At 44.7% G+C, this 24,553-nt stretch overlaps 2 protein-coding genes across 2 annotated transcripts in view; both read right to left on the reverse strand.

The window, feature by feature from the left end:
- LOC309364451 (zinc finger protein 174-like) overlaps positions 1–24,553 on the reverse strand; it is a 122,820-nt gene that overhangs the window by 10,256 nt on the left and 88,011 nt on the right. The gene's annotated exons all lie outside the window — the stretch shown is intronic.
- On the reverse strand, positions 7,737–22,813 carry LOC309363234 (uncharacterized protein; the record flags this gene model as incomplete). Its single annotated transcript, XM_081899340.1, has 5 exons — positions 22,699–22,813; positions 14,143–15,113; positions 13,432–13,543; positions 10,769–11,251; positions 7,737–9,334 (listed from the first exon to the last, which is right to left on the reverse strand). Exons 2-5 carry the CDS (start codon positions 14,878–14,880, stop codon positions 7,737–7,739), a joined length of 2,931 nt encoding a protein of 976 aa, XP_081755466.1. The 5' UTR covers positions 14,881–15,113; positions 22,699–22,813.

The following is a 24,553-nucleotide window of genomic DNA, read 5'->3' on the forward strand; positions in this document are numbered from 1 at the left end:
ACTTGGACACTACCGAGGTGCCCCCAACTGCGCTTGCAGCTCCAGAAGAGACACGTACAGATGGCGAGGCCCCACCTACACCTCCCTCGCAAACTGCCAGCGTGGAGCCGAACCAAGCCGCTTCAGAACAGACTCAGACCACTCCACTTGCGGAGGCTCCACCCACAGCAGCGGATCCAGGGGAGTTGGTTCCAACGCCACCTAGGGTCGCACCACAGCCTCAGCAAGAACTGTGTGGCCCTCCGGACTTGGCTACCAGTCCCCGGCGGTCTGGCAGAGTTTCCAAGCGCCCAACTTATTTAAAGGACTATGTTGTTGGACATGTATCACTGTTGGTCTAAGTATGGGAAATGTAACCGATATGCTTTTGTGCCTAATTGAACCATTACGCGTAGTGCTGTATATAAGGAAACCATTACGATTGTAACTAACACCTTATCTCGGTGGGGAGGGGTGTTATGTAGTGTAGTTTCACCCTGGGCCAACAGGGGGATACTGTATATAGTTTTCACTCAGGTCTGTAGATAGTTTTCACTCAGGTCCGCAGCAGTTATTTTAGGCGGGAACTCTGGGCTGTGGTTGTTACAATGTTGACAGCCGGCTGCCTATAAAAGCAGGCCGGCTGAGCTGTTTGCAGTCAGTTCTATTCCAGCTACAAAATAAAGAGCTACTTGAAGAAATCGCTGTGCCTGCTGCTATGTCAACCCACAACTTAACACTGATGTTGGGAAAGATGGAGGGCACAAGGAGAAGGGGATGGCAGAGGACGAGATGGTTGGACAGTGTTCTCAAAGCTACCAGCATGAGTTTGACCAAACTGCAGGAGGCAGTGGAAGACAGGAGGGCCTGGCATGCTCTGGTCCATGGGGTCACGAAGAGTCGGACATGACCAAACGACTAAACAACAACAACAATGCCTATAATTCTCAAGAGAAAGGCTTCTGGGTTGTTGTTTTTTTACAAACGTTATTTTAAACATCTTTTTCAATTTGTTGTACAGTGGTACCTCGGGTTACATACGCTTCAGGTTACATATGCTTCAGGTTACAGACTCCGCTAACCCGGAAATAGTACCTCGGGTTAAGAACTTTGCTTCAGGATGAGAACAGAAATAGTGCTCTGGTGGCGCAGCGGCAGCAGGAGGCCCCATTGGCTAAAGTGGTGCTTCAGGTTAAGAACAGTTTCAGGTTAAGAACAAACCTCCGGAACAAATTAAGTACTTAACCTGAGGTACTGTATATCGTTTCCCAGTAAGCCTTAACCTTACTACAAGACCACCACATAGGATAAAAAGAACCTTCTTTCTCTTTCCATTTCCAATGCTTATTTGATTTAGTTTTATAAGACTTCTGAAACTTTTATTCCTCCCCCCCCAATTTTTTTATTAGTTTTCCAAATTTGTAACAAACATAAAAGAAAAATATTACAATATAAAAAACAAACAAACAAACATCTTATTATAATTCCACTTTTGTACCATTATTGAGTGACTTCCTCGAAACCACCTGAGTTTCCATGTAAATCAGTGTAGCAGTTTTCCAGTAAGACTTCTGAAACTTTTAGGGGGGTGTCTCTCCAAAGTCTGTCCATACCCTATAAATATTTCTATACTGCCCCATGTCAAAACTGGGCGGGTGACCTTGGTCCAGTCCCTGGCCTACCTTGCAGGGTTGCTGTTAGTTGAGGGCCATGGGTGCCAACTTTGAGCTCCTCAGAGAATAAATCAGACATAAATCATGCAGGCAGTGGGCAGCAACACAAGACTTCGTTTCGGTTTCGCTTGTAATGTCCGCTCCGCTTGCCGCCTCTTGTGGCTGCACTGTATAGCCCAGCAAAAGGCAAATAAAGATATATGCTCCCTGGGAGCGTGGGGAAGCAGTCGCAATCTCTCAAACTAAGCTACCTCGCAAGGTTGTTGTGAGGAGAAATTGGAGAGGGGAAGAGCCATGGGCACCACCTTAAGCTCCTTGGAGGAATATTTTATTTTTCTCTCATATATTGGACCGCCAAGCTTCATAACTGCCACCTTGGAGAAAGCATCGTTTTTATCAGAGCAACTGGTTGAGTCATGGAATTGTTGAGTTGGAAGGGACCATAAGGGTCTTCTGCTCCAACCCAATGAGGAGAAAATAGAGACTCCCCTTCCCAAGGCAGTCTACCATCCCCTCATTTTTATTTTATTTTTTAATTAATTGAAGCAAATCAAATGAATCAATACAACAAAAATAACCAAGGCGCCCAACGTGGGCCTCAAACCCACCACCGTGAGAGTAAGAACCTCATGCTGTACTGACTGAGCTATCCCAGGAAAGGCAGAAGCCAAAATGTTTTGCGGTAAGAATTAGAAATTTATGTTTTGTTAGTCCCTGTGATGCTGTAGGTAGGTAGGTAGGTAGGTAGGTAGACAGACAGACAGACAAGACAGTCTGAGCTGGATGGTCTGTGTACCTGGGTTTGTTTGTTTTTGTTTTGTGACCTTTGTGTGTGTGTACATCTATCTATCTATCTATCTATCTATCTATCTATCTATCTATCTATCATCTATCTATCTATCATCATCATCATTATATAATAATAATAATGTTGTTATTTATACCCCACCCACTGTGGGCGGCTTAAAGGTAAAGGTAAAGGTACCCCTGCCCGTACGGGCCAGTCTTGACAGACTCTGGGGTTGTGCGCCCATCTCACTTAAGAGGCCAGGGGCCAGCGCTGTCCGGAGACACTTCCGGGTCACATGGCCAGTGTGACATCGCTGCTCTGGCGAGCCAGAGCCGCACACGGAAACGCCGTTTACCTTCCCGCTGGTAAGCGGTCCCTATTTATCTACTTGCACCCAGAGGTGCTTTCGAACTGCTAGGTTGGCAGGCGCTGGGACCGAGCAGCGGGAGCGCACCCCGCAGCAGGGATTCGAACCGCCAACCTTTCGATCGGCAAGTCCTAGGCGCTGAGGCTTTAACCCACAGCGCCACCTGTGGGTTTTAATGTGTTACAGCACATTAAAAAATTGTAAAACATTAGACGTTGAAAATTTCCTGATACAGGGTTCGCCTTCAGATTTCATCTGAAGATATCCGGGTGGTTCACAGTATAAAGTCCCAAAGCTCAGCTTATGCCTTGCGGAGAGCCACATTCCCTTCTGTGCAACCTTTTGGGGGCCGCATGCCAGCAGTGGGCGGTGCCAAATTGGGGTGGGTGGGGGAATGCACGTAATGTTTGCTCTTGCCCAGTAGGCTAGCTTCAAAGCAGATTCACAGACTCCGCTCTCCATCCAGGCCAGCGGCAAGCAAAAAGGGTGGTCAGTGTTCAAGGGTGCATTTGAGACAGGCGGAAACCACATGAAGAAGGTTCGAAGCCAGGCCACCGACAGGGAGAGTTTTGGGGGCCAGATTTAAAAAAAAGAGGATTAAATATAAGGTATCGGTTGTGTTTAGAATAGATTTATGAAAGATTTAGAAAACATTGATTAGAATATTTGTGTGAGATTGTATGGGAAAAATACGGAATGACAGATACAATCTGGCTTAAAATGTATATAGGAAGTGCAGTGTAAGCGATGGAAGTCCATCAATGAAGTTTTATTATTATTTTCATTTTGAGATATTTGTAGAATAAACTTGGAAGAAATTCCTCCAACTTTTCTTCTTTTCTCTTTATTTTTTCTTCTTTCTTCTTTTTCCCTCTTTTGTTCCTTTTTCATATACATGTGCTTATTTGAAATATATATGTATTTGCTATATTTTGCTTATATTTTGTAACAATTATGTTAAATAAATTAAAAATTATTTTTTTTAAAAAAAAGGGCTGGAAGGCTGCCTTCAAATCGCAGCCCTTAGGGACCCCCCTACCCTGACCTAGGTTTTCTCAGCTTGGCTGGTACAAACCAGGTTTTGAAGCTGCCAACCTGGACAGCTTCGAGAGAGGACCGGGCAAGTTCATGGAGGTGTGTGTGTGTTTCAGTAGCTACTAGCCAGGACAGCTCTGTTCTGCCCTCATGGCTGGAGGAAGCAAAACTTCTAAATACCAGTTGCCGGAAACCAAAGGGCCTTTGTGCTATTGCGCTTGAATCCTGCTTGCTGGTTTTCCACAGGTCGGCCCCTGTGAGAACAGGATGCCAGACCAAATGAGCCTTTGGTCTGATCCAGAAGACTTCTCTTATGTTCTAAAGTGATGACATAATAATAAAAAAATAAAACAAAACAATAATAATTTATTACTTGGCAAGGCCTTCCCAACCACAGGGAACCAGGCCGAGGGCCTTCTCGGTAGTGGCACCCACCCTGCGGAACGCCCTCCCCACCAGATGTCAAAGAGAAAAATAACTACTAAACTTTTAGAAGGCTGCCCTCTTTAGGGAAGTTTTTCATGTTTAATAGGTTATTGTATTTTAGCGTTCTGTTGGAAGCCGCCCAGAGTGGCTGAGGAAACCCAGCCAGATGGGTGAGGTATAAATAATCAAGAATTATTATTAACTATTCTGAGCAGCTACCTCAAACATTAAAAACTTCCCTAAACAGGGCTGCCTTCAGATGTCTTCTAAAAGTCAGGTAGTTATTTCCTTCACATCTGATGGGAGTTCCACAGGGCGGGTGCCACTACCGAGAAGGCCCTCTGCCTGGTTCCCTATAACCTCACTTCTCGCAGGGAGGGAACCATCAGAAGGCCCTCGGCCCTTATGTGTGGGCTCAGCAAATGAGCTATATAATATTTGCCCAGTATACCCGAAGGAGCGTCTCCATCTCCATCGTTCAGCCTGGACACTGAGCTGTGGCTCCGAGGGCTTTCTGGTGGTTCCCTCAACACCAGGAGTGAAGTTGTAGGAAACCAGATGGAAGGCCTTCTCGGTAGTGACACCCACCCTGTGGGATGTCCTCCCGTCCACCTAGCTGCCAATCTTGCCGAGGGTGTGGTGGCTCATGGCGGGCGGCAGCTGTGGAAAGCTCAGGCTCCATGACCTGAATCTGCACAAAGAGACAGTCAAGATGGACTCTGGCCTCTTCACCCTCAGCTTTTGTAGCTGGAGTCAGTCAGGGCCCTGCCCTCCTAGGCCAGGAGGGGAAAGTCTTGCAAGGCAGGGAGCAGGTCTTCCAAGACTCATAGCAGAGTCCTTTCCAAATCTACTATTCTGTGATTCTCTGAAAATGTTTTGAACAAAAATGCTTTGTCTGTCTTCACATGCCTCCACGAGAGCCCTGGAGGGCGGTGACACAAAAACAGGTCCTTCTCTGCATTGGCTCCCCATTTGTGGACTGTTCTACCTAGGGAGGCGCTCCTGGCGTTTTCGTTAGCTATCTTTAGGTGCCAGGCAAAAAGAGTCCTCTTCTCCATGGTGGTGGGGATTACTGGTTTGTCTGTTACTATGTTTTGTATTTTTGTGTTCTTATATGTAAGGGTGTTATTGAAATTTGATGAAGTAATAGATATACAATAATGCCTGCTACAAAAACAAACAATTTTCCTTACAAAAGAGCAATTTATTTAAATCTATATGTTGCAGAAACATGCTGGTCATTGAGGCAGTCCCTAAGGAGGTTACATTCTCCATTTGTGGGATTTGTGACAACCATTGCGGGTTTGCTTTTATTTTATTTATATAAATATATATTTTATTTATATATATATTATATATATATATATATATATATATTATATATATATATATATATATATATATATATATATATATATGCTTTCGTAGATTTTCACGGGTACAGGAATGCAGGTTTTGGTGTCCTCGGGTGTCTTCCCGTGTAAAAGTTGGGGTGTCTAGGCGACGTTTCGACGAGGTCTCACTCGTCATCTTCAGGCTGGTGCTTTCGGCTTCTTGTTACTGGAACAGAGCTCTGTTCCAGTAACAAGAAGCCGAAAGCACCAGCCTGAAGATGACGAGTGAGACCTCGTCGAAACGTCGCCTAGACACCCCAACTTTTACACGGGAAGACACCCGAGGACACCAAAACCTGCATATATATATATATATATATATATATATATATATATATATATATATATATATTAAAACGCCCTCTAAAAATGCCCTGATATTCAAGTGTGTACGTGCCAGTGCTTTCATAGCCCAAATGGAACGGCAGACCCTCAAGATGAAAGAAGTTTCAGCAGGTCTGGAAGGAAATTCAAAAGTACAGAGAAAAAGTTTGGAGAAAAATTGCAGAGCCCAATGAGGACTATTGGGGAATGGGAAGGGGGGGGGGAGAGATACTTGGTTGGAGGGCCTTGAATCTTGAACAGCTACTCTTCAGTCTGTAACAATTTGTTACACACAAAACACAACACCTTCCAGATGCTATTGGACTCCAATTCCCATCAGCACCCGAGGGCCAGCATGCCCAATAGTCACAGGGGATGATGGGAATTGGAGTCCCGCAACTTCCAGAAGACCCCAAGTGTTACCCCTATCCCTGCTCTAAAGGGGTGTGTATGACATCCTCACTTAACATTTTCCATGCTGACGTTTCAGCTTACACACAAACCCAGTAAATATGGCCACAGACGTTACTAGCCAAGAAACACAGCCCGATCCTGTGCACACTGGCTTAGCATTTCTCATCGAAATACCGGGTTTATATCCCTTCAATTTCCCACTCAGTCAGAAGAGAAAGAAAGTACTAAACTGGTGCCTCTCATGAGGGAATACTCCAAATTCACGATTGCAAAGAATCAAGGGCAGGCGAAACGATCCCCATTCCAGCTCAAAGCTTTTCATTATCGTATCCTAACTGAAACTGATTAGAGATGCTTAATGTGGCTTTCACCTTGCCAACAAAGGTCCGTATAGTTTAAAGCTATGGTTTTCCCAGTAGTGATGTATGGAAGTGACCTCTCCATTCTGAAGGAAATCAGCCCTGAGTGCTCACTGGAAGGACAGATCCTGACGCTGAGGCTCCAGTACTTTGGCCACCTCATGAGAAGAGAAGACTCCCTGGAAAAGACCCTGATGTTGGAAAAGATGGGAGGGCACAAGGAGAAGGGGATGACAGAGGACAAGATGGTGGGACAGTGTTCTCAAAGCTACCAGCATGAGTTTGACCAAACTGTGGGAGGCAGTGGAAGACAGGAGTGCCTGGCGTGCTCTGGTCCAGGGGGTCACAAAGAGTCGGACACGACTAAACGACTAAACAACAACAATGCAGCTTTGAACTGGGCTGAAAATACTTTGTTTGCTTGCTTTCAAAATACTGATAATCTCTGGAACATTTGTAGTCTGAAAAACAGGGGGCGGAGAGTGTGTGTGCTATCTGTTGCTGTTGTTTATCGCTCTCTTACCCGAGTACCTGAAAAATGGTCTCCCTCACCACAGTCCTAGCTGGCACATTTAGCTTCAGGGATGGGGAACAGATATTGCTAGACTACAACCCCCATAACCCTTGACTTTGGTTCACATTGGCTGAGGGCAGCTGGAGTCTAGCAATAACATAGCAAGAACCAAGCGTTTGGCACTCCTGCTTCATGGAGCCAAATGGCTTTGAAAATACAAGGCTGTCTTCAAACGTCCCAGGCTGTTGATTCATTTAGCTCGCCAGCGTTGTCTTCTCCCAGAGAATCCTGGGAAGTGTAGTTTGTAGCATTGTTAGGTGATCCCATTTTCTCCCACACGGAGCGACAGTTTTCAGTGTGGTTTAAGAATCAATTCATCCATCTTTACAGGGGAACTCTGGGAACTGCAGCTCTGAGAGGGGAACAGGGGCCTCCTAGCAGCCCTCAGCACACTTAACAAACTACATTTCCCAGGATTCTTTGGAAGGGTAACCCTGAGTGTTCCAAGCAGGGTGGTGCCGCTGTGCAAAAGCCTGCACATCTTTCCACTTCTGGCAAATGTCCCTCAGTTCTTTGGAGGACAGCCGTTCCTCAGTTGCTTCCTCCTCTTCCAGCGAGGCCTGCTCCTGCGCAGCCTCTGCCTGCAGTTCGACCAGCTCCTGGGTGGTCAGCTCGTGGTCGTGCTCCTCCACCAGCTCGCTGACGTCCTCCTCTGTGACCTCCAGGCCCATGGTCCTCCCCAAGGAAACAATGTCCTGCACCACTGTTGACTCGGGTGCATCAGAGTCACTTGGTGCCACACAGTCCGGCCACAGGCTGCGCCAAGCGCAATTCAAATTTCTCTGGCTGATCCCGTCCCAGGCCGTGGTGATCATCTTCAAGCAGGTGACGATGTCAAAGTGGTCCTTCCAGAATTCCCGCAGGGTGATGGTGGTACAATCAGTCACCTCGAAGCATCGCCTAAAAAGCTCCTTGGTGTAGAGTTTTTTGAAATTGGCGATGACCTGCTGATTCATCGGCTGGAGCAGTGGCGTGGTGTTAGGCGGCAGGAACATGATGCTGATGAAGCTGAACTCCTCCAACAAGTCCTCCTCAAGGCCTTTAGGATGAGCAGGAGCATTGTCCATCAGAAGCAAAGCCTTCAGCGGCAGGTCATTGTCCAGCAGGTACTGTTTGACAGCAGGGCCAAAAGCAAAATTGACCCAGTCCACAAACAGCACACGTGTGACCCAAGCCTTACTGTTGGATCGCCACATGACACTCAGCTGCTCCTTGTTGACCTTGTGTTTCTTGAAGGCCCGTGGGTTCTCCGAGTGGTACACCAGCAGGGGCTTGATCTTCAGGTCGCCGCTTGCGTTGGCACAGAAGAGCAGGGTCAGACGGTCCTTCATGGGCTTGTGGCCAGGCAACTTGGCCTCCTCCTGAGTGATGAAAGTCCTTTTGGGCATCCTCTTCCAAAACAGCCCGGTCTCGTCGCAGTTGAAGACCTGCTGTGGAACGTAGCCCTCCATCGTCACAACCTCCAGGAACTCCGCTGCAAAGTCTTCAGCCGCAGAAACATCAGAACTGGCAGCCTCTCCATGCCTGACCACGCTGTGGATTCCAGATCTCATCTTGAACCGGTAAAACCAGCCTCTGCTTGCCTTGAAGACTTCTGGCTCGCCTGAGGTTCCTGGCTGTTCCCAGACGAGGTCTGTGTGCAAGGCCTTGGCCTTCTCACAAATGACGGCCTCAGTCACTGTGTCCCCTGCACGCTGCTTCTCTTCTAACCAGATGAGCAGCAACTTCTCCACCTCCTCCAGAACAGCTGGGCGGTTCTTCACGATCCTGGTGACTCCCTTGGCTGCATCAGTCGCAAGGATCTTCTCCCTCATCTTCAGGATGGTCGCGATGGTCGATGGATTCCTCCCGTACTCCCTGGAGAGGTCTGTCACACGCATTCCACCGTCGTGCTTCCGGATCATCTCTTTCTTCATTTCCAGTGTAACCTTCTCCTTCTTCCTCTCGCCGGCCTCTGCAGCAGCAGTCTTCTTGGGCCCCATGGCAGCACAGCTCCTACCTTCGCAAACCCCCGCCCAAAAAAATCAGTGCTTCACATCCAAAAAATTCAAAAGCACCAAACCTCCTAGAAAACACACAAGCTTCCAGATTCTTGCAAACCCCTCCCCAACACCAAGTACTTGAATTCCAAACACCCCAACCCAAAATCCAAAACCCCCCAAAAAAGTTTTAAAAGTTTAACTTACCAAATGGCGGCAAAAGAAGTTTTGGAAAAGCTTCAAAAATCACCAAAGTCTTCAAAAACCTCAAAAAAGGCTACCACACCGCATGCTATGAGTTGCTCCTCGACGTCAAGTCACAACTGCACCTCTTCAAGCAATGCACCCTGGGTATTAACGGTTTTAAGAAAAAGGAAACAAACCTGCAAGACGTTTTCGTCTTGCGAAGCAAGCCCATAGGGAAATTCGTCTTGTGAAGCAACTCAAAAAACGAAAAACTCTTTCGTCTTGCGAGTTTTTTGTCTTACGAGGCATTCGTCTTGCGAGGTACCACTGTATTATCATCTGACTTTTAGAAGACATCCGTTTTAGAAGGCAGCCATGTTTAGGTAAGCTTTTAATGTTTGACTGACTATTGTATTTTAATATTTTGTTGGAAGCCGCCCAGAGTGGCTGGGGAAACCCAGCCAGATGGGCGGGGTATAAATAAAAAATTACTATGATTATTACTGAAAGTCACAAATTTTTGTCTGGTTTGAGAAATTTGTGACAGACAAAGTTGTGAAATCTGCTGTTGCAGATTTTTAATGTTTTATGTTTTATCACATTATTATTATTATTAATATTCATATTCTGTTGGGAGCAGCCCAGAGTGGCTGGGGAAACGCAGCCAGATGGGTGGTGTATAAATAATAAATTATTATTATTATTATTATTATTACTTTGCACTAGTAGCACTGAAGTGACCTGTCTGGGGTGCCTGCCAGGGCAGAGTGTCTGGGGGTCCTGGGCTGCCCAGACGACAGGACCCCACTCTCAGCCTCACTGAGGATAGCAGAGCAATAGGTTTGGCACCATCTTGACTGTAGAAGTGGCTGGAAGGAGACATATAGAAGGCACCACCCAACCATCTTAGGGAATCCACTCTGGATTTGTGTGGAGTTACTCTATAGCCTTTTATTCTCCTGAAGATATCCCACAAGGCAGCAGAGGTTGAGGATCAGAGTTTTCCTTCCGGGTTCCCTTCCCAGGCTGCCCTCATTTCCCTCTACAGCGCATGAAGAAACCACTTTCTTAATCATTGTACCCACTTCTGGTCTCATCTGCTCAAATCGCTGGAGCCTGTCTCTCGGTCACAAGTGGTTGAAAGCAAAAGGCGCCTGGCTAATTTTGAACACTGGTGCAAACCAACCAGTGGCAGGGCAGAAAGGGTTAAGGACTACCAGGCTCACATTTGTGATCCAGTTCTCCACACCTGCTTCAAATTTACACACCTGCTGTTGCGATTCTGGAAGGCTTTGCGGCTATTTCCCCTGCTTGGCCTCTTCGTCCAGCCGTCACCCTCTTTTTGTGAACTTTCTGGTGACTCACGAGCTTCTCCTTCCAAGCGAACCTCTGCCCACAAACCGCACACCAGTGGGACTTCTGTCCCGTGTGGAGTTTCTGATGCCGAAAGAGATTCGATCCCCGCATGAAGCCACGGCCGCAGACCGTGCAGATGTAGAGCTTGGGCTCTGTGGGTCTTCTCTGCTTCTCAAAGCCTTGCCTCCAGGTCCCGCTCCTCCTGCAGAATGCGCTCCTGCTCTCCTGTGTCCCCAGAGGTGGGACTGAGAGTTCAGGGAGCTGTTCACAAGCAGCCGCCGCCATGGATCTCTCCGGCCAGCTTTCGTCATGCTGCTCCGCTATACCTAGAACCCCGATGTTGACCTCCAGCTCCTCTTTTGCCACATCGTTCTCGCTCGTCAGTTCGTTGGTTCCTGGAACGGAGGGGGACTGGGGTAAGCAGGGGAAATGGTTGGGGGAAACCCCGCCCCAAATGACATTGTCACCTGTCTGTCTCGAGACAATGGAGTGCGTCACCGGGGGTGAAGTAAAATGTTTCCGACCACAATTCAAAGTGTTGCTGCTGACCTTTAAAGCCCTAAACGGCCTCGGCCCAGTATACCTGAAGGAGCGTCTCCATCCCCATCGTTCAGCCTGGACACTGAGGTCCAGCACCAAGGGCCTTCTGGTAGTTCCCTCACTGTGAGTGGCAAAGTTACAGGGAACCAGACAGAGAGCCTTCTCGGCCGTGGCGCCTGCCCTGTGGAACACCCATCAGATATGAGGGAAATGCTTATCTGACTTTTAGAAGACATCTGAAGGCAGCCATGTTTAGGGAAGCTTTTAATGTTTGATGGACTATTGTATTTTAATATTTTGTTGGAAGCCACTCAGTGGCTGGGGAAACCCAGCTAGATGGGTGACGTATAAAGAATAAATTATTATTATTATTATTATTACTGAAAGTCACATATTTGTTGTCTGGTTTGAGAAATTTGTGACAAAGTTGTGAAATCTGCAGTTGCATATTTTTAATGTTTGATGTTTTATCACATTATTATTAATATTCTGTTTGGAGCCGCCCAGATTGGCTGGGGAAACACAGCTAAGATGGGTGGGATATAAATAATAAATTATTATTATTATTATTATTACTTTGCACTAGCAGCACTGAAGTGACCCCCTCAGGGTGCAAGCCTCGGCAGTGTGTACGGGGGCCCTGAGCTGCCCAGAGAACAAGCCTCGCTGAGGATAGCAGAGCAATAGGTTTGGCACCATCTTGGCTGCAGAAGTGGCTAGAAGGAGGCCACCCAACCATCTTAGAGAATCCACTCTCGATTTGTGTAGGATTTACTCCATAGCCTTTTATTACTCCATAGCCTTTTATTATCCTTGGTCTCATCCGCTCAAATCACTGGAGCCTGTCTTCGTATTCAGGAGAAGTCCCTAACTCACCGAGGGTTTGAGACCCATCGGCTCCCCTCACCTGGTTTAGCCAGCCAGCTGAATCCGTTTCCTGGGATTGTGGCCACTGTCACATGGTGACAGCTTCTAGAAGAAACAGGTGAGATTGAGCCGAGTGCAGGTAGGGAACAAAGGGGGGCAAACTACCCCAGATGGCGCCGGATATCTAATGGATCTCAGCGCTGCTCATTTCAAGAGCTCTTGCTACGGGATTGCTCCCTTGATCTCTGCTGCTCCTATTGGCAGACTAGTAGGAATGGTGGAAATTAAAAGGAGGCAGCTTTAGGCTAAATGTTTTCTGCTTGAAGTTGGAGCAGAAAGCTATGGTGGTGTGTGGGGGGCCCTCCTTCTCTGGAGGTCTAGAGGCTGGGCTAGGATTTGTCAGGGATGCTGTGGCCGCATCCTGCATTACACAGGCAGGGGGTCAGACTGGATGGGCTCTGTGAGCTCCCACTCCCTGCTCTAATTCTGCCACTTGACAAAACCTTCCTAATGAAGCAAGCATTTTAAGGGAGCTTCTGCTTTTTGGATGAAGTTCAGTTGCTTCTATCAAACTAATTTCTAACCATTGCATAAATATATACAGTGGTACCTCTGGTTAAGTACTTAATTCGTTCCGGAGGTCCGTTCTTAACCTGAAGCACCACTTTAGCTAATGGGGCCTCCTGCTGCTGCTACGCCGCCGGAGCACGATTTCTGTTCTCATCCTGAAGCAAAGTTCTTAACCTGAAGCACTATTTCTGGGTTAACGGAGTCTGTAACCTGAAGCGTATGTAACCTGAGGTACCACAGATTTTTAAAAACAGCTGGCACAATTGCATACAGTACAGTCATACCTCGGGTTGAAGTAGCTTCAAGTTAAGTATTTTCGGGTTGCGCTCTGCGGCGAACCTGAAGTTACGGAGCGTGTTACTTCCGGGTTTTGCCGCTCGCGCATGCGCAGATGCTCAAAATGACATCACGCGCATGCACAGAAGCGACGAAACACAACCCGCGCACATGCGTCTTACATTTACTTCAGGATGTGAATGGGACTCCAAAATGGATCCCGTTCGTATCCAGAGGTACCACTGTATATGAAAACCAGTCTTAAGGTAAGGAACGGCACTCACTGCCTCAGCATTGGAAATAAGAGGGAGCTACTACATACCTAGAAAGCCAGCATTCTGGCTGCTCTCCTTCTTTATCTCCTTGCAGAATTCTGGAGCAGTCTCATCCCCTTCAGAGAGGCTCACAACCACTTCTGCCAAAGTTCCTAGAGCCTAGAACAGAGTGGAAAGAGAGAAGAGGCTAGGAGCTTAAAGGATTTGTTGAAGGATCTCGTTCCTCCATCCATGTACTATTGCTGATTCTGCATCCTGCCAAACCTTTTAGGAGAGAGGTGGAGACCCTTCCATGACTGGTGGGCCTGATCTTTAACTGCCCAGGGGCCGGGCAGGCGAAACCTGAAGGGTCAATCCCCTGCCATCACTGTGCACAGCCCCACACCGCTCTCTTAACCTCAAAAATCCAGAAGCCCAACAGCCCTGCTTGGCTCTTTGCAAAAGGGCTTTTAAACAGCCCTGTGTGAATTTTTGAACCTCCCATTTTCAATGGCTCAAAAAGTAGCACAGGGACGGAGGAGCATTTTCCACGGAAACGAGAATAACCCCCTCCATTCTAACACACGTCCCACCACCCACTTTTTGCTCCAGCAAATGTACAATTGGGTGTTTGAAGCCCCTCCATTGTTCCTTTGAAGCCCCTCCATTATACATGGCATCAAGTAGAGGGTGGGTTGGTTTGGCTCGCCCAAAATGGCCTTGCACGCCAAATGGCGATGACCAGTGGACCAGAGGTCCCCCCAGCTCCTTTGCCTCACCTGTCCTCCCCATCCTTCAGCCTTTTGCTGTCTCATCAGGAAATCCTCAGCCAGGACGACAGCCTGGGAGCAGGTCGCCGGACTCCCATCTCGGACCCAGCTCTGCATTGCCGGTGGCAAGACCGCCAAAAACTGCTCCAGGATCACCAGCTCCAGCATCTGCTCCTTGGTGCGCCTCTCTGGCTCCAGCCATTCACGGCACAGCGCATGCAGTCGGTCACAGGCCTCTCGGGGCCCCTCAGCCTCCTTGTAGCAGAAAAGCCGGAAGCGCTGGCGCTGTGTCTCTGTCACAGCAGCACCCTCGCTTGAGATCTCTTTGCCCACTTTGACGCTGTCTCCCCTTTCGCCAGAGTACAGATGCTCTGAGGTTTGGGGAGCTTCTCCTTTGAGGCCTGGCGAAAGACCGATTGCCACCTCTCCACAAGGTTCCAAATCAGCTACCGTTTCGGAAGGGACCAGGGAGGATTTGGTAACTTCCCAGCGCATGGTCTTTGGAGACTCTGGGCTCCCCCAGTGAGGGGTGTGTACCACCTTCGGGAACTCCTGCCACTGGACTTCCCAGCTGTGGGCCAATCCCTCCTCAGCTTCCAGCCGCCCTGGTCTTGGCATGGCCCAACTCGCAAACTCTCCAATCGTCCCAACCTGGGCAATGCTGAGAGTCCTTGCTCCGTTCTTCATTGCTTCCAGATCCCCAGGATTGTCCACATCTACCTCAGCTGCAGACCACTCTCCTGACATCTTTACCGCAGACAAATCTTGAAAACAGTTCCTAAGCGAATAATAATTTTTTTAAAAAATGAAAAAACTGAGCCGCTTTCTGAAGGCAAGAAGCAAGCAAGGGATGCCTAGCCTTTGTGCTGGACTTCGTCCATTTCAGCTGGCTGATCTAGAAAGGAACAGGTGTGCGGAAAAACTAGGGGTTTGCACAGGAGCTACTAACAGCTTGCTCCTCTTGCAAACTCTTCTTCTCCCTAAAGGAAAACAACAACAACAACAACAATAATAATAAATTTTATTTATACCCTGCCCTCCCCAGCCAAGACCGGGCGGGCTCAGGGCGGCTAACAACCAGTAATAAAAACAAGTTGATTAAAATACAACTTAAAAAACAAGATTAAACGGTCCTGGAGGTTTTGCTGAACATGATTAGGAGGGACCGTCTGATCAAAGGTATTCAGGTCGGAGCCAAACAATACAAATTGAAAGCTTTTGCAGACGACCTAGTTTTGACGTTACAGGAGCCAGAATCTAGTACGAAAAGAATTCAAGAATTTGGTCATGTGGCAGGATTTAAGCTGAACAAGTCAAAAACTAAAGTGCTTGAGAAAAATGTTACACCGATTGAGAAAGAGAGGTTTCAGAAGGAGACAGGTTTAACATTGGTTAAGAAAGTAAAATATCTAGGGGTTAACATGATTGCTAAGAACCTAAACCTATTTAAAGATAACTATGAGAAATGTTGGGCAGAAGTGAAAAAAGACTTAGAAATATGGTCAAATTTGAAGCTTTCCTTGTTGGGTCGAATTGCAGCTGTAAAGATGAATGTATTGCCAAAAATGTTATTTCTGTTTCAATCATTGCAAATTGTGGACAAGATGGACTGTTTCAAGAAGTGGCAGAGAGATATTTCTAGATTTGTCTGGCAGGGCAAGAAGCCCAGAATAAAATTTAAAATATTAACTGACGCAAAGGAAAGAGGCGGATTTGCCCTGCCAGACCTTAAACTTTACTATGAATCAGCAGCATTCTGCTGGTTGAAAGACTGGCTGCTTCTTGAGAACACAGACATTTTGGGCCTAGAAGGTTTTAATAATGTTTTTCTGTGGCATGCATATTTGTGGTACGACAAGGTTAAAGCACATAAAGCATTTAAAAACCATATTGTCAGGAAAGCATTGTTTAATGTCTGGATAAGATATAAAGACTTATTGGAAAATAAAACCCCAAAGTGGTTGTCACCAATGGAAGCGAAGGCTCAGAAAAAGCTCAATATGGAGGCCAAATGGCCGAAATATTGGGAAATTTTAGAACAAGAAGGAGACAAATTGAAATTGCAGAGTTTTGAGAAATTAAAAGATAAAGTGTGAGACTGGCTTCATTATTATCAAATAAGAGAGGCCTATAATTTGGACAAATTGGCTTCCAGGTGGAAAAATCAAAATTGGAAACAGAACTGTTAGATCCCAAAACTAAGATACTTTCAAGAATGTATAACTTGCTGTTAAAATGGAATACTCAGGTTGGGAAACAGAGGTTGGGAAAAATCAAGTGAAGAACTACCGCCCAATATCACTATTAAATGTGGATTACAAAATATTTGCAGACATTTTAGCAAAGAGATTTAAGAGAGTATTGGTAGAGGAGATTCACAAGGACCAAACAGGCTTTCTCCCAGGGAGACACATGTCAGACAATGTGAGGAACATTATAGATATTTTGGAGCTGTTGGAGGTGGATATTAACAAAAAGGCAGTTTTGATTTTTGTGGACGCGGAGAAAGCCTTTGACAACATTTCTTGGAATTTTATGAAGAGGAATCTCCAAGGGATGGGGGTAGGCCAAGGCTTTGAAAACGGTATAGGTGCAGTATATTCTGAACAAAGAGCTAAACTAATTGTGAACAGTGTGGTGATGGATGAAATACCAATAGAAAAAGGTACACGACAGGGATGCCCAATATCCCCCTTACTATTTATATCTGTCCTGGAGGTTTTGTTAAATATGATTAGAAAGGACCAGCTGGTTAAAGGAATACAGGTCGGAGCTAAACAATACAAATTAAGGGCATTTGCAGATGACCTAGTGTTAACTTTGCAACAGCCAGAAGCTAGTACCAAAAGAGTTTTAGAACTAATTGAGATATTTGGTCAGGTAGCAGGATTTAAATTAAACAAACAGAAAACAAAGGTGTTGGGAAAAAAATTAACAACTGAAGAAAAAGATAGGTTTCAGAGTGAAACTGGTTTGGAAATAACAAAAAAGGTCAAATACCTGGGGGTGAATTTAACATCTAAGAATGTGAATTTATTTAAAGACAACTATGAAAAATGTTGGTTAGAAGTAAAGAAGGATCTAGATATATGGTCTAGGTTGAGACTTTCCTTGTTAGGCCGAATTGCTGTTATCAAGATGAATGTATTGCCGAGAATGCTGTTCTTGTTCCAGACGCTGCAGATCCTGGACAAGATGGACTGTTTCAAGAAGTGGCAGAAAGATATATCTAAATTTGTCTGGCAGGGCAAAAAGCCAAGAATAAAATTCAAGATTTTAACTGATGCAAAAGATAGAGGGGGCTTTGCCCTGCCAGACTTAAGACTTTATTACGAATCAGCAGCATTCTGCTGGTTGAAGCAATGGCTACTTCTTGAGGATACAGACATTTTGGATCTGGAAGGGTATGACAATAACTTTGGCTGGCATGCATATCTATGGTATGACAAGGCAAAGGTGTACAAAAGTTTTAAAAACCATATTGTTAGGAAAGCATTGTACAACGTTTGGAACCGATACAAAGATTTGTTGGAAAGTAAAACCCCCAGGTGGTTGTCACCAATGGAAGCTAAGGCAGTGAAAAAACTTAACATGGACTCTAATTGGCCAAAATATTGTGAAATCTTAGAACAAGATGGTGAAAAGTTGAAGCTTCAAAGTTATGAGAAGCTAAAGCATAAAGTTCGAGATTGGTTACATTATCGCCAGATAAATGAGACATTTAAACAAGACAGGAAACTTGGTTTTCAGAAGGAGAGGTCAAAGTTAGAAACAGAATTGTTAGAACCCAATACTAAGAATTTATCTAGAATGTATAATTTGCTGCTGAAATGGAACACACAGGATGAAACGGTGAAATCAGTCATGATTAAATGGGCACAGGACATTGGTCATGATATTATGTTTGCTGACTGGGAACAGTTATGGACCACCGGTATTAAGTTTATGGCATGTAGTGCCTTGAAAGAGAATATAATGAAAATGATCTACAGGTGGGAGGCTGAAATTGTCATTTTGGGGAAGGATCTCTACAATCAAAATGAATGTCCTTCCAAAGATTTTATTTTTATTTCAGAGTATCCCTATAATTAAGGGGAATAAGATCTTTAAAGAGTGGCAAAGAGCGATCTCTAGATACATCTGGCAGGGCAAAAAACCGAGAATCCAATTTAAATTATTAACAGACTTAAAAGAAAGAGGAGGCTTTGCCCTGCCAGATTTGAAACTGTATTATGAGGCATCATGTCTCTGCTGGGTGAAGGAGTGGATTAAGTTAGAGAACAACAAATTGCTGGACTTAGAGGGATACGAAAACAGATTTGGATGGCATGCCTATCTATGGCAGGAGAAAAAGAGAGTCCATAAAGGCTTTGAGAACCACATCTTCCGAGGTCCCTTAATAGAGGTTTGGGACAGGTATAAAAATCTATTAGAACCTAGAACACCACGCTGGCTATCACCTCTAGAAGTCATGAGTGTAAAGGGAATCAATATGAGAAGTAATTGGATAACATACGGCCAACTGCTATTTAAAGAAGGGGGAAAGTGGAAAATAAAACCGTATGAGCAGGTAAAAGAACATGTATACGGTTGGCTGCACTACTTCCAAATAAATGAGATGTTTAAGAAAGATAGTAAAGAACGAGGCTTTGCGGATAAGGAATCGAAATTTCAAAGTGAGGTTATTGATAATGATGGCAAAAATTTATCTAAAATGTATAAACTGTTGTTATATTGGAATTTGGAAGACGAAGAAGTTAAGTCAGTGATGATCAGCTGGGCCAGGGATGTGGGTCATAATATACAATTCGAAGATTGGGAGAAACTGTGGAATGAGGGATTAAGATTCACTGCTTGTATGACGTTAAAAGAAAACACGATGAAGATGTTTTATAGATGGTACATGACGCCGGTAAAACTGGCAAAAATGTACAAGACATGCAATCGGTGCTGGAAATGCAGGGATAAAGAGGGCACTTTCTTCCATTTGTGGTGGGATTGTAAGAAAGTGAAAGACTTCTGGGAGAAAATATACAATGAGTTAAAGAAGATTCTAAAATACACATTTACGAAAAAACCAGAAGTCTTTCTGTTGGGAATGGTAGGAAATGAGATAAAAAGGGAAGACTGCAAATTCTTTAGATACGCAATCACAGCCGCAAGAGTGTTACTGGCCCAGAGTTGGAAACAGCAAGAAATACCGACCATAGAAGAGTGGAGAATAAAACTGTTAGATTACGCAGAGCTAGACAAATTGACAGGAAAGATTAGATACTTAAGAGACCAAAAGTTCATCGAGAACTGGGGGAAATTTGTGGAATATCTGGAATGTTTAAGTGAAGGACAGATGATGCTTAAGGGATTTAAAGAAGCTCTGTAAGAAAAGTAAGAAGTATTGTCTAAAGGGAATAAGAAAAAAAGAGATAAATAATGTCAATACAAATTTGAGAAATGTGTAATTATAACTACGACTATGAATGATTTACGGAACAGTTGAGGGAAGTCCAAAAGAGATATAAGTAATGGAAAAAAAAAATGATCTACAGGTGGTACATGACCCCAGTCAAGCTTGCAAAGATCTATCATCTGCCCAATAATAACTGCTGGAAATGTAAGGAATCTGAAGGAACTTTTTACCACCTTTGGTGGACCTACCCAAAGATTAAGGCCTACTGGGAAATGATCTATAATGAAATTAAGAAAGTCCTTAAGTGGACATTTGTAAAGAAACCGGAGGCTTTTCTCCTGGGCATGGTCGGCCAACTGGTACCAAAGAAGGATAGGACATTCTTTATGTATGCAACTACAGCAGCAAGAATCCTGTTGGCAAAGTATTGGAAGATGCAAGAACTACCTACTCTGGAAGAATGGCAGACGAAGGTGACGGAATATATGGGACTGGCAGAGATGACCGGCAGAATCCGCGACCAGAGGAAAGAGACAGTGGAGGAGGACTGGGAAAAATTTAAAGTATATCTTAAAAATTGCTGCAAAATTGTGGACTGATAAGATGTTAAGGGGTAAGAAACAGAGAATTACAGCTGTAAATGTTAATCTTAAGAAAACTTTAAAAAGAGTTAATTAGAAAAATTGTTTAAGGGTTGCTAAAAAATGGTAAAACAAGGATGCGGTGAAAGGGAGGTATGGGGAAGTCAAATTTTATTTGTATGTATTTGTTTTTTGAGATATATGTATTTTCTTTTGTTTTGTTTGTTGTATGTTGTATGTTTTGAAAATCATTAAAAATTATTATAAAAAAAAAACAGAACAGAAGTGGAGAGGGGGGAAAAAAGGAAAACAAATGATGTAAAAATAAATGACTAACTTTCTATGAAAAGAAATAAAAATGGATTTGCATCTAAAAATAAAAATAAAAATTGGAAACAGAACTGTTAGACCCCAAAACTAAGATACTTTCAAGAATGTATAACTTGCTGTTAAAATGGAATACTCAGGATGAAACGGTTAAATCTGCTATGATTAAATGGGCACAAGATGTTGGACATAACATTATGTTTGCTGACTGGGAACAGTTGTGGACCACCGGTATGAAATTCACGGCATGTAATGCCTTAAGAGAGAATATTATGAAAATGATATAGAGGTGGTACATGACACCAGTCAAGCTTGCAAAAATATATCATTTGCCCGATAACAAATGTTGGAAATGTAAAGAGAATGAAGGTACATTCTTTCACCTTTGGTGGACGTGCCCAAAGATTAAGGCTTTCTGGGAGATGATCTATAATGAAATGAAAAAGGTATTTAAATATACCTTTCTGAAGAAACCAGAGGCCTTTCTCCTGGGCACAGTCGGCCAATTGGTGCCAAAGAAGGATAGAACTTTCTTCATGTATGCAACAACAGCAGCAAGAATACTCATCGCAAAGTATTGGAAGACACAAGATTTACCCACCCTGGAAGAATGGCAGATGAAGGTGATGGACTATATGGAATTGGCGGAAATGACTGGCAGAATCCGAGACCTGGGAGAAGAGTTGGTGGAAGAAGACTGGAAGAAATTTAAAGACTATTTGCAGAAACACTGTAAAATTAATGAATGTTAAAATGATGTTGGATTGAAAATAAGTGGTATTAGCAACAAAGCTATTAAGAATATGCAAAAATGAATCGATAATGGATGGAAATATAGTTATAATATGTTAAGAATAGAGTTAAGATAAATGAAAGAGGGTAAGGATTTGCTGATTTGATTATGTAAGTGGGAATACAAAAAGGGGAGGTGTGAGGAGGTCAAAGAAACAAGCTAATGAGTGTAAAGTTATAAAAAATGGATTTGTTTTTAACTTTTTTTCTATTTTTCTCGTTTTCTGTATTTTGTATTTTTGTTTTTCTTTGTGTTTTTTTATGCATTTTTGTATTTATGACTTTGTAAAATCTTAATATTCTTTTAAAAATAAAAAAATAAAAAACAAGATTAAAATACAACATTAAAACATTAGGACGCAGCCCCTTCAGAGGAGGAGAAAGAAAAAAGAAAGAGGGGGAGGGAATCAAACTGATTCTAAGCCAAAGGCCAGGTGGAACAGCTCTGTCTTACAGGCCCTGCGGAAAGAAATCAGATCCCGCAGGCCTCTGGTCTCATGAGACAGAGCGTTCCACCAGGCAGGAGCCAGTGTTGAGAAGGCCCTGGCTCTGGTTGAGGCTAATCTAACTTCCTTAGGAAGTTGAACTGTGAATCTGATCACATGCTTTCTGAACTTTCCCCCTGAAGAATCCTGAAAACTATAGTGTGTTAAGGGTGCTGGGAACTTTAGTTCTATGGGGTGGGGTATACTAAGTTGCCACAATTCTTTGACCGGGGTGTGTGCGTTCTTTTAAAGGTGTGGTGCGTATGCAGCCACTGAATCACAGCTGGTAAGGCAATCTCCCTGCTCCTCTTGTAAAGAACCGGAGGAGGCTGGAGTTAATAGATACTTAGAGCCCACCTAGTAAATTCAGAGCAGAGGTAGCATTTGAACTCGGGACCTTCCGGGATTCCACCCCCATCGCCACACGCCCTCCTTGTTCATCACCTCCGATTCACAGGCTGTTAAACCTTTTTAAAATAAAATTAAAAAATAAGGACCTGCTGAGCTGATAATTTAAATTGGAATACAAGAAGGGGAGGTGTGAGGAGGTCTGAGAAACAAGTTAAAAGAAAATAAGTAATTGAAATTTTATGTGTTTTTAATTGTTTTTAAGTTTTGGATTTTTGTTTTGTTTTTTGGGTCTATTTTTGTTTTTGTGTGGTTTTTGAAAATGCTAATAAAGATTCATGAAAAAAATAAAAATAAAATTAAATTAAAAAAAATACAAACACCCCCGAGAAAAGCTGGGATTAGCAGCTTCTTGCAAACGAAGGGTGTGTGTCGAAACGCTGAATTAAATAAATAAGTCAGTCCTACAAATTCCACCCGCTTTTTCGCTCCAAGAACATAATTTGGGGATGGAGAGAGAGAGAGAGGGAAGGAAATCGGCTGCAAAGCTGTTTTGCCATCCCAGCAAAACACACACAAACACATCCCAAGATATTTCCTCTCCGGCTTCTCAATACCTGCTCACCTTCTGCTTCCACAAAATCGGATTTCCCTGCAAAGGAGCCTCTTCGTTGCACTCACTCGCTTCCCACGTGGCTGATGCCGACCAAAACAATGATGAAGAAACAGCCCATGCGGCAGGGAAAGGGGCGGAGCCTGCGGGGGGCGTGTCACGTCTGCGCGCGCGCCCCCGGAACCTGGGAGGACCAGGTGACGTATTTGCAGAAATCAGCAGCCCCGCCCACCCAGCCCCGCGTGGCCTCTCTAGGAATCCAAGGCTCCCGCAGCTTAACCCCTGGGTGCCCGGAACGTGAGCTGCGCTTTGCGGAAACGAGGGGGGTGGGTGGGTAGATTTCCCGCCCCCTTTCCTGCAAGGCGGAGATCTAAGACAGGGGTGGAATTTGGGGGGGGGGTCGCTGCAGCCCTCCAGATGTTGGCCAATGGGGCTGGCTGGAGTGGTGGGATCTGGAGATCTGCAACGTCTGGAATCAAAGCCCCACCCGCATCAAGAGTTGCTAAATGGCCAGAAGACTTAAATCTAGGAAAAGCTGCTTTCGGGAGGTGGCGCCAAAAGGAGAAATAGTTGGAATTGTTTGCATGAAGTTCCTGTGCAGCGGGCTCTGTCGGAACCCATTCCCTTCCCCCTCCAGCTCCTTTCCTCCCCCTTTTTTTAGTTTAGAATGTACAGTATTTATTTTCACTGCAAAAAAGTGAATGTAAAAAAAATGTAAAAATAAAAACCACATCTGGAGAGCTACAAGTTCCCCCATCCCTGTGATCAAGGGGCTTGAACTATTTCCTGCAAGAATTGCAGCAAAATGATCCCTAGCAGATGCCCCGTTTAGGGAAGTTTGGAATGTTTGATGTTTTATTGTGTTTTTAATATCCTATTGGAAGCCACCCAGAGTGGCTGGGGAGGCCCGGCCAGATGGACGGGGTATAAGTAATAAATTTAATAATGATGATGATGTTGCTGTTGTTGTTTATTAAGTTTATAAACCACCCTTCATGAAAAGATCTCAGGGCGGTTCACCGAATAAAATGCAATGTAAAAACACAGGTAAATAATTAAAACAAAAACAGCAGAACAATAAACCCTCCCCCTTCCCCCAGACACATTTAAAAGGCTGTAGAATATTAATAGTCTTACCCTATTGTTGTTTTTACAAAATGTCTTGTTGCCACTGTTACCGGAAAAATCCGAGGGCTCCCTTGGACAAAAGTAAAGACACCAACCAGAGTAAATTGAAGCAAATCAGCAGCCTGTAGGCTTGGTCTTTATTGAACTGTTGCAACAGGGTGCTCCCCTCACTTGCAGGTGAGAGGAAAGACCCAGAAAGATGGTGTGCAAGACCTTATAAAAACTTTTGAAATTCCCACCCTGTGGGTCAAGCCCACCCCCAGAAACATCATGCATACATTCCAAAAAGGAGGGGTTGAGGGAGGAGTTGGTGGTAACCTGAGTGTCTTGTCACCTGGCTGGTTCCTCCCTTCCCCCCTCCCCACTTCCAGGAGACAAAGGGGAGTTGGCAGTTTCCTGCCCCCAGAGGGAAGATCTGATCATTGTCCTTTGTTCCAGTCCATGCTGAATCCACTCCCATATGCAAGTTCTTTGTGATCTTGATGGTCTTCTGTCTAGGACCATCAGGGTTGGCATAGCAACTGGGCAGGGCTCCTGTGGATGTGCTGGGATGGTGAAGGGATTATGGCTGCCCTGTATCAAACCTTCCCCATTTTGTAGTCCTTCCTTCATGGAGTAAAATAAAAGTGGAACAGTGCAAATCCGATGCATGGTTGATTTTCTATGAATTTATAACAGAAGCGTAGCGTATGTAGTGGGCGAGTGTGAGTGTGTGTGAAGTTTGTACAAACTGAATGAT

Source organism: Podarcis melisellensis (assembly GCF_964234715.1).
Source record: "Podarcis melisellensis genome assembly, chromosome: 2".
In the NCBI taxonomy this organism is placed as follows: Eukaryota; Metazoa; Chordata; class Lepidosauria; order Squamata; family Lacertidae; genus Podarcis; species Podarcis melisellensis.